Here is a 9636-nt window from a genome sequence, read left to right on the forward strand (position 1 = left end):
TTTTGTAAACTAATTTCAATGCCATGTTATTACCGTCACTGTCATTATTTGTTGTCTTTCTGTTTTTGAAAAAAAAAAGGATTATCTTGGGAAAAGTGTTGTTTGTCACCCCATATAGTAGAAGTGTGAATCAGAGGGGTGTCTGTCTGTGTAAAAGAATAACTATAAAAATAAAGGTTAGTTGATGACCCTGCGTAATAAGTGGTGACAGGGAAAAAACAAGGACCCTCTCCTCAATCATTTTTCCCAGCGGGCAGTCAGCTGAGTCTCATGAGTGATAAAGGGGTCAAAAGGTGATAAACTCAGTGATAAAAAGATGAATGAACACAGATATAAGATAAAATAGAAAAGGGTTTCCTGTGATAATCAAAAGGTTTTTCTTTAATCTTTTCTTGCCTCTCTGACCGAGATGTACATAATGCAAACACACACACCTGCAGGAAAACATTAAAACAAGCATCACTCACCTTCCTCCAGTCTGCCAGTCAGTCCCTTCCTGTGATCTCTCTCTCTCTCAGCTGGCCGTTATAGCAAAGATTGTCTCTTATATATTATCATCTTAATCTTAATCTCTGTAAATCCATGTGGCACTTCTCTGGAGAGCTGGAGAGAAAAGTCTCTGTTGACAATCTGGCTTAGAAATGATCAGAGAGAGAGAGAGAGAGAGAGAGAGAGAGAGAGAGAGAGAAACAGAGAGAGTGAGAGAGAGAGAGAGTGAGAGAGAGAGAGAGAGAGAGAGAGAGAGAGAGGGTGGAGTAGGGTGGGAGGGGGTGGGTTTTTCTTGAGAGTCTCTGACCCGCTTTGTATCTCCGCTCCCCCCATCTACTGAGTCCATATTATCCCTTTGTATGGTTTTGAATACATTTCAATCATCTCTGTGAAAGAAACTGCATAATGTTTGGGTTTAAAAGGACTCTTCACACAGGATATAGGACATATTGTCAGCTGGTCATTATGGAAGAACCGTAGTTTCAATTTTGAAGATTAAAGGAAAGGCAGAGAGCAGATGTGTTACAAAATACTGACATTTATAAATAAATATGTTTGGCTCAAAGTGAACTTTGATTCAAAAAATATGCTCAAAGTACCAAAGAAAAGGTGAAGTGTTGTAGTAAAAGTACTCATTTTGAAGAATGCCCCCTTCAGAATAAAATATATTATGTTATTGAATTATAGATGCAATAAAAAGTGCAATACTTTAATGTACATATTAATGCAGCTGGTAAATATGGGGCTTATTTTGGTAGAGTTGGGGCTTATTTTATTTTTCTTATTCTATTATTTTATATATATATATAAAATAATATATAATATAATAAAATAATATATATATATATATATATATATATATAAAATAATATATAATATAATAAAATAATATATATATATATATATATATGTTCACCCATGGATCAATAAAATCTTATCTTTATCCACAATAGTACATCATAATTTATTTTTAGATTATTATATTATATGTTATTATTATGAATCTATAAAGAAACTAACGGTATCAAACAGATGTAGTGGAGTAAATGTGCAATACTTCCCTCAGAAATGTAGTGGAGGAGTATAAAGTAGCTTGAAATGGAAATACTCAAGTAAAGTACAAGTATCTCACTTAAGTACAGTACTTGAGTAAATGTACTTACTACCACTGATTGTAATGGCTGTTCTCATATATGTATATTAGGAGCCTCTTGGAAAGGCTTTACTGGAGGAATTAATCACATTTGTTGTCTTGATCTGATAGAAATTAATGGTTTTGTTGTGAAGTCATCATTATCCTAAGACTTTTAAAAAAAAAATAAATTTTCCGCAAAACTCAAATAGAGTTCAGTTTAGAGCTGCAACTAACGATTAATTTCATTGTTGATTAATGTGTTGATTATTTTCTCAATTAATCGATTAGTTGTTTGGTCTATAAAATGTCAGAAAATGGAGAAAAATTGTGTTTCCCAAAGCCCAAGATGACGTCTTCAAATGTCTTGTTTTGTCCACAACTCAAAGATATTCAGTTTACTGTCATGGAGGAGTAAAGAAACCAGAAAATATTAACATTTAAGAAACTGGAATCAGAGAATCTAGACTTTTTTTTTTTTCTTTTAAAAAATTACTCAAACTGATCGATTATCAAAATAGTCGGCGATTAATTTAATAGTTGACAACTAATCAATTAATCGCAGCTCTAGAAAACACCACTAAACTCCCTAAACACTGTTGCTCTTATTGAGCATATTCATATATATATATATATACAGTATATGGTGTCATATAAACAATACATACTTCTCTTTTAAAGTCACTCGGTGGAGCTCATGTCTTATTCTCTAGGAGCTCTCAGTGATTAATGAAAGTGACTGATAGCCTATAGATGGATCAGTGAGCAAAATTGCAAGAATAACTTGTTACATTAATTTTCCACACTTTGTAAATCACCTGCAGGCATAATTCATAAAAGCCTCATATTGAACCATAACAGTGGGCTTTGTGTTGGCCGTACTCTCCCAGAGGGAGCAGATATTGAACCGGACTAAAAGGGAGGCAGAGGGTAAATTGATATTATTATTATAGAGTAGATCATGTGATTGTTTTTATAAAAGCTATTAAGAGGAGTCGGTATATTCCCACAGGAGGAAAATTCTGAGATATATCGCTCCTTTGCTAACGTCACTGACCTATACAAGAATCCATCTGCAGATATCAGCACTAATCCTGAGGAGCAGTTTAAATTGAAAAGTCCTGAGCGTTGATAAAAGAGAAAAGGAGGATGTGATTCTCACAAACAGAGGACTTTATTCCACCACTGACTGCAGTACTTCAGTACTACAGACAGACAAATACTCACACCTTCACTCCATCTCTCACACAAGAACAGAACAGGTAATTCAACAAATACAAAAAAGTAATTGGTCACCAATTTAAATCTTTTTCATTTGCTGTCTGTGGGACCTTTCCTCAGGCATCTGATGTGGGTCGACTAGTTGAAGGAACCAGACAGAGTCACAGAAAACACAGTGGCTTATTGTGGATGTATAACTCTGGTATCAGGAGAATGTGGGTGATGTGGCGTAGTGCAGCGACGAGCGATCGGCGGGTCAGTTTACTCCTTGGCGGCCATGTGGGCCATCAGGTCGCAGACGCGGTTGCTGTATGCAAACTCGTTGTCGTACCTGGTTATGAAGCAAGAAAAAAAATGAGTCAATGCGCATCAACTGGGATTAGATATTTGGATATGAAAGTAATCCATGCTGAAGGCATACCATGAGACCAGCTTGACAAAGTGGTCGTTGAGGGCGATGCCAGCACCGGCATCAAAGATGGAGGAGTGGAGGTCACCGTTGAAGTCTGTGGAGACGACCTGCGGGAGAGCGAAGAGGAGGAGGAGGCCACATTAACAAGAATACTGATAAACAAGACAGTTTAAAGATAATTTATAAAGAGAGATGAACACATACCTGGTGCTCTGTGTATCCCAGAATGCCCTTCATGGGTCCTTCAGCTGCGGCCTTCACGACCTTCTTGATGTCTTCGTATTTGGCCTGTTAAATTTATTATTATAAAAAATAAACATTAAAAAGGACACGTCTTGTGTTATTCCTAAATTTGTATCATCCTCAAATTCCATGAAAAGACCAAAATCCCTAAATCAATCTGTCAATACTTTGACTTCCTGTCTGTAACCCTCAAGCCCACTGGTTCCTACTGAAGATGTACATTTTAAATTAAAAATATATTTTTTTAATAATTATTATTTTTAGGCAAGGCAAAATAAAACAGGTGATTTAACATTGACATGGCACAGCATAAATAAATAGACTCCGACAGACGATAGGAGATATAGGTATGGTGAATACATTCTTGTTTGGACTTTGAAACATTGACATAAAATAAAAACAATTGATAAAAGAAAAAAAGAGTGAAAAAATAATGTGGATGAATAAGTATCGTCAGTACTTTCAAAAAATATATAATAAATTAAAAGGAACTGACAGAGCTGTGTTTACAGGGGACTAGTTGGAAAGGAATATAGTGTCTTTTAAGAAAGGCAAAGCAAATATTACTCAAACAGGAGTAAATAGTAAAATAGTTGGGGACTATTTTCAGTCATGGATTAATACACGTTTTGTGTTATGACAGGACGAAGTACATTAGATTGACTCAAAATAAACTACAGTGCCTCATTGACATGAACATGAGCACCATAGTCTATAAAGGGAAATACTTATTACTAGGAGAAATCACGATAAAAAAAACACTCACAATAAGTTGATCGCAGTGAATTTCCATTATCGGGATAACCGTGAATATCGTTACATCAGTGAATTGAAAAAGCTGTCTACCTCACCATCATGGTAGAGAAATAAGAAATAGAGCCCACTTTTAACAATAGGCCTACAGGAATTATGAAGAACAAACACACAATGTTGCTACTTTTTATTGTATTTGTCCTTTACGACGTGTGCTATCTGTGATGCAGTAGAAATATGTTTCTTGACAAAATGTAAGGTAAAGTGATTACAGTATGTTTCACTGCGATTTTAAGAGTTTTAAGCATATTTTGATGATTATCGGGATAATATCGTGAATCGCAATTATCGTCCCATGCCTAAATAAATCCATTGCTTGTTTTGGTCTTTTCACTGAATTTGTGGACGTTAAGAAAAGCATTAAATATCACCAGACTTATAGTAAAATACATTTTAGTTTGTTAAATGTTATGAATAGTTTGTGGTCACTCACGGGTTTCTCCAGACGGACTGTCAGGTCGACCACGGACACGTTGGGGGTGGGGACACGGAAGGCCATGCCGGTCAGCTTGCTGTAAAATACAAAACATACAAGGTCACAAACTAAACTCACTGATTCAGTGCAAGTCCTGTTCATACAATAACACATTAAAATGCAATAAAGCTTTTGGCGCTGACCCGTTGAGCTCAGGGATGACCTTGCCGACAGCTTTGGCAGCCCCGGTAGAGGCGGGGATGATGTTCTGGCTGGCACCGCGGCCGTCCCTCCACAGTTTGCCAGAGGGACCATCCACTGTCTTCTGGGTGGCGGTGATGGCGTGAACTGTGCTCTGATGGGCAAAGACACGGAGAGGAGGATGATTAAATATGGCTTAACCCCCCCTCTAACTTTGTAATATCGTGTTGGGCTGTTTGTAATCTGGTTTCAGGGGCTGCTGAACATCTCTCTGCCAGATTGTTCAGAGTGATTTAATCCTCACCATCAGACCCTCAACGATGACGAAGTTGTCATTGATAACCTTGGCCAGGGGGGCCAGGCAGTTGGTTGTGCAGGAAGCGTTGCTATGGAGAGACAAAGTAACAGCATCAGTTAACTGAGGATTTTCAAAATAAACCTAGAGACGTTTTAGTATGACAAAGTTCAACCTAAATCTTTTACGCATCAGAAGCAGATGTACGATGAGTGAAACGCTCAATAATAATGCACGTTTTCAAATTCAAAAACTGAATTTCAATTTCAAACCACTAAAGGTGCAGTGTGTAGATATGAAGGACTCATTCTGAGCTAACGAAAACACAACGATTCTTAGTTTCAGGTGATTATACACTAATGAAGACAGTTATTAATATTATATTCCATTTCTGCTAATAGATCCCCCAAAATATTACACGCTGTTCCTTTAAATATACAAAAACATAACAGAGTGTCTATTTGCACCCGGGTGAGAATAGTCACACGGAACCTACTAGTAGTAGTTGTAATATAAAAAGCGACATATAAGGAGTAGGTTGTGTTGGATGAATCGGTCAAACTCAGGACTATCACCCCTGAGGCTGAGGTTTGAGTCCTGTGAGAAGCCTATTTTTCCACTTAGTTGACTTTTATTTTCTGTTTTTTTACATTATTATTTTCAATCGCAATTTGGTTAGGTTTAGGCACCAAAACTACATGGTTAGGTTTTGGAAAAATATACATACAGTACATATACACATACAGTATCTAATATGTACCCAAGTCGTGTGCAACCCAGGCCCTAATAATAGCAATGTTGACTACGGCCCCCTGGGTGCAAATAGCCACGTTTGCTGTTCCGCCACGTGTGTAAATAATATTGTTGGCTACAGACACTTGGGTGCTAATAGCATCTGCCAAAACATAATGACCAAACAGTCTGTGAGATTCTTTCTGGTTCTTACCTGACAACCGTCAGGGAATTGTCGTACTTCTCGTGGTTGACGCCCATGACGAACATGGGAGCATCAGCGCTGGGTGCAGAGATGATGACTCTCTTGGCACCGCCCTTCAAGTGAGTCTGCAATGTGTTTTGAAGTAGTATTTAATCTTTGTCATTTTTGGAAAATTGCACGGTACATGTACATTTTTCTACATTAAAAGAGTTTGGACTGCAGGTTTGTGATACGTACAGAGGCCTTCTCGATGGTGGTGAACACACCAGTGGACTCCACCACGTACTGGGCACCAGCATCACCCCATTTGATGTTAGCGGGGTCCCTCCTGAAAAAAGAGACGCAGAGAGAAAAGAAACATTAAGAGTCACAATAAATGCTCACTCAGTTCTCTCTTTTTGTGATATTGTAATTAAACTGAAAAGCTTTCTACATTAAAAGCCTGGTTAGTGAACTCACTCGTGGAAAACAGTGATCTTGTGCCCATCGATGACCAGCTTGTCACCCTCAATCTTGACCTCACCCTTGAAGCGCCCGTGGGTGGAGTCATACTTGAACATGTAGACCTAAAAAAAGAGGAAATGTTAAGATGAGATGAAGACGGAGACGGTTTTCACCAAATTATGGACATCATTATGGATGATATTTGACATTAATTCACATATAAAGATGAAGGGCACATATCTGACTACACACTCTCCTTATCTGGATGGAAATGACATGAACAAATTTCAAAATTCATCATAATCTTGAGTGATTCTCGTCTTCCACACAACCTCTAAGCTTCTAGAAGAACTTAAAAAACCACCAACTATCACCTAAAGTTTACTTAAATTTACAAGCATGTGGCTGAAGGCTGGTGTTGATTTCAACCCATAATCCTGCTGTGCGTTCCAATGCTCATACTACCTACTATTTAGTATGCCAGAAAAAGATTTAGTAAGTCCCAATACATATTAAGTCAAATGCAGTGTGCCAAAAATACCAGGATGTCCTACTACATCCGGTCACATTTTGTAGTATGCAAGCCAGCATGCTCTTCTGGCTATTCTGACCCACATTCCTCTGTGCAGCGGATATATGAGCAAGACGGTCAAAGTTCAAGGTGCAAAATTATGACGAAGTAGTATGTCCCAATTGTTTGCATACTGCATGCAACAGTACGTACTTTATGAGGGCAGCTGTGCAGTGTGTACTAAAAGTAAAAAGAAAAAGTGTGTGGTCCGGATGTTTTATATTTCAAGCAATCTTCTTTACGTACCATGTACTCCAGGTCGATGAAAGGGTCATTGATGGCCACAATCTCCACCTGCTTGGAGGTGAATGCAGCACGGGTCACCAGACGACCGATACGGCCAAATCTGAAAAGTGAACAGTGTTGTTTCTTAGTCTGGCCTCTAGATGGTGATATGATACCACGTAACTCTGACCAAAGTCACTGGGTGATGTGATCCCAGTCATGTCTCAGAATCACAGTGAAATAAAAGCACAAGGTGGTTATTAGGTTGAAATTATCGGTCTGAAAATCAGTCGTGAATATCCAAAACTGTTTTGTTTTTTTATCACTTCAACCTAAGCATGTCTTACTTTACATTAGTGTTAGCTTATTTCCTTTGTGTGGGACACATATAGTCCTCATGAGACCGGAGACCACAGCTGAAGAAAGGGCAGGGTTCAGGAGGAGGGGCCGAGGGAGGTGTGTGTGTTGCACACCCTCCTCTCTCAGGGCTAAAGTCGAAATGGACCTTTAATGTGCTAATCCCGGTGACGGCAATGCACTGTTTGATCAGAAGGCCGAGTTACTTTTTAACCGCGGGTCCAAACTCCTGGCACAGACACACTCTGTCCTCAGACACAGGGGGGGAGGAGAGATAATGAAACAGATAGGGAGGACTTTAGCGTCACATTATGTGTGTTCAATAACATTTAAGTTATGCAGCTATTGCTTCAGACGGCAGAAAAATAATCCCCCTGTTGAATGACCCACATGTCGAAGCAACTGCCCACATTGTTATCTGCTGAGAGGCCAAAGTTCAAAGATCATGGAAAACATGGGAACAGCTGGGTGACACAGGCCCGCAGGTTGCTGCACGTCCTCCATTACAAAACACTTTCTTCCTCCGCTGCTATACAGCGTCACTATTAATTAATCACAGAGAGACGTATTTCATCATTCAAAGAAGACTCCGTGAGATAGACTTATTTTATAGTATCTGTATAAGCGTTTTAGCTCCTGCACAATCTTTTATTTACTTTAAATTAAAGTATATGTAGGTAAAGCTGTAATGTGCAAACAAACAAACAAACAAGAAAATAAACTTTAAGAAGCACAGAAGGTGCATTTTGAAAACTGATCACATCACATTAAATCACTGTTAAAGGTTCGCTGTGTGCACAGATGAGAGGGGAGTGGCACACAGTCTGGCCTAATAAGTGTGTGTTGCTTATTTGGTTAATTCTGTCAAATAAAGGGATGAAAATGAGCTCTTACCCATTGATACCAACTTTCACCATTGTGCCTGGGTTGTCCTAGTCCTCTGGAAGGAAGAAAAAAACAATGCATCCTGTTAAATATTGATAAGGCAACATTTATGATGCCATATATTAGTTTTCACTTAATGAGTGACAGAGTTTCCGCATCTAGTTATTCCACTGATAAGCTCTCTGTGACTACAGTCCAAGTAAATCTGCTACTAGACCAAAACTTTCCCTGCAGGGTTAGAAACTACTAAATCTGTGCACTGAAACATCCTCATACAAGCAGCAAGAATTACATTTAAAACAAAGAGTATAAAGCACAGTGAATAAGTTTGAACATTATGACCACATTTACTTCAATATTAGTTTAAATCAAGTCCATGCAGATTGTCCCCAGCTCATCTAGATCAAGTCCTGCAGCCTGTTTCTGAGGTCCTGCAGCTTCCTCACCCTCTCTGTCTCAAATCATGTATTTGAAGGTATTTACCGTTTGTGAGATGCCTCAGTCTGTCTTGACTCCGGGTGTGAGTGGGGAAGAGCAAAGGTTCAGCAGTGTGTTTATATGATTGAACCAGGGTTTGAAGCCACGCCCCCCTCTGTGGTCACCTCTCCTCGCCCCGCCCCCTCTGAATGTCAAGGTCACCAGCCTGCACAGAGACATACAAGCTGGCCTCTGTAACTTAAAAACCCCAGAAGTTTATGTCTCTTCATCCCATTTCTGCTGCTAATAGTCGGCCTAAAGCTCTGAAATAATCTGACATTATTACAGTTATTCAACTTTCATGTGTTTCCACCTCTAAAGAGGTCTGGATATAGACACTCAGATGTTAAAGTCCTCAGATAGTGGATTGAAAAAAGAGAGGCATCCCTTCGCTGACCTTCTCAGTGAATACAGTCACACGACGGATCAAATCTCTGTCTTCCCTACTGTGACATTTACATGTCCAAAAGGCCGTGACCCTTCACTTTCAGACTCCGTTCTCTCTCTGCCTCTCTCCAT

The 9636-nt window shown here is 38.9% G+C and overlaps 1 protein-coding gene across 1 annotated transcript; it reads right to left on the reverse strand.

Moving 5' to 3' along the window:
- Positions 1-2771: 2771 nt before the first annotated feature.
- Positions 2772-9237, reverse strand: gapdh (glyceraldehyde-3-phosphate dehydrogenase). Its single transcript, XM_037785283.1, has 12 exons — positions 9124-9237; positions 8650-8695; positions 7420-7519; positions 6618-6724; positions 6396-6486; positions 6168-6283; positions 5231-5312; positions 4929-5080; positions 4744-4822; positions 3459-3542; positions 3264-3361; positions 2772-3173 (listed from the first exon to the last, which is right to left on the reverse strand). Exons 2-12 carry the CDS (start codon positions 8670-8672, stop codon positions 3104-3106), a joined length of 1002 nt encoding a protein of 333 aa, XP_037641211.1. The 5' UTR covers positions 8673-8695; positions 9124-9237; the 3' UTR covers positions 2772-3103.
- Between the last annotated feature and the right edge of the window lie 399 nt (positions 9238-9636).

This window comes from Sebastes umbrosus, chromosome 11 (genome assembly GCF_015220745.1).
Source record: "Sebastes umbrosus isolate fSebUmb1 chromosome 11, fSebUmb1.pri, whole genome shotgun sequence".
NCBI lineage: Eukaryota > Metazoa > Chordata > Actinopteri > Perciformes > Sebastidae > Sebastes > Sebastes umbrosus.

Excerpts from the sequence above, each read along its gene's own strand:
- gapdh (XM_037785283.1), bottom strand. The coding sequence starts at position 8,672 with ATGGTGAAAGTTGGTATCAATGG. Across the intron at positions 6,284-6,395 it reads CCACCATCGAGAAGGCCTCT|ACTCACTTGAAGGGCGGTGC; the intron begins GTACGTATCACA and ends AACACATTGCAG. Across the intron at positions 3,543-4,743 it reads CAGTCCGTCTGGAGAAACCC|GCCAAATACGAAGACATCAA; the intron begins GTGAGTGACCAC and ends TAAATTTAACAG.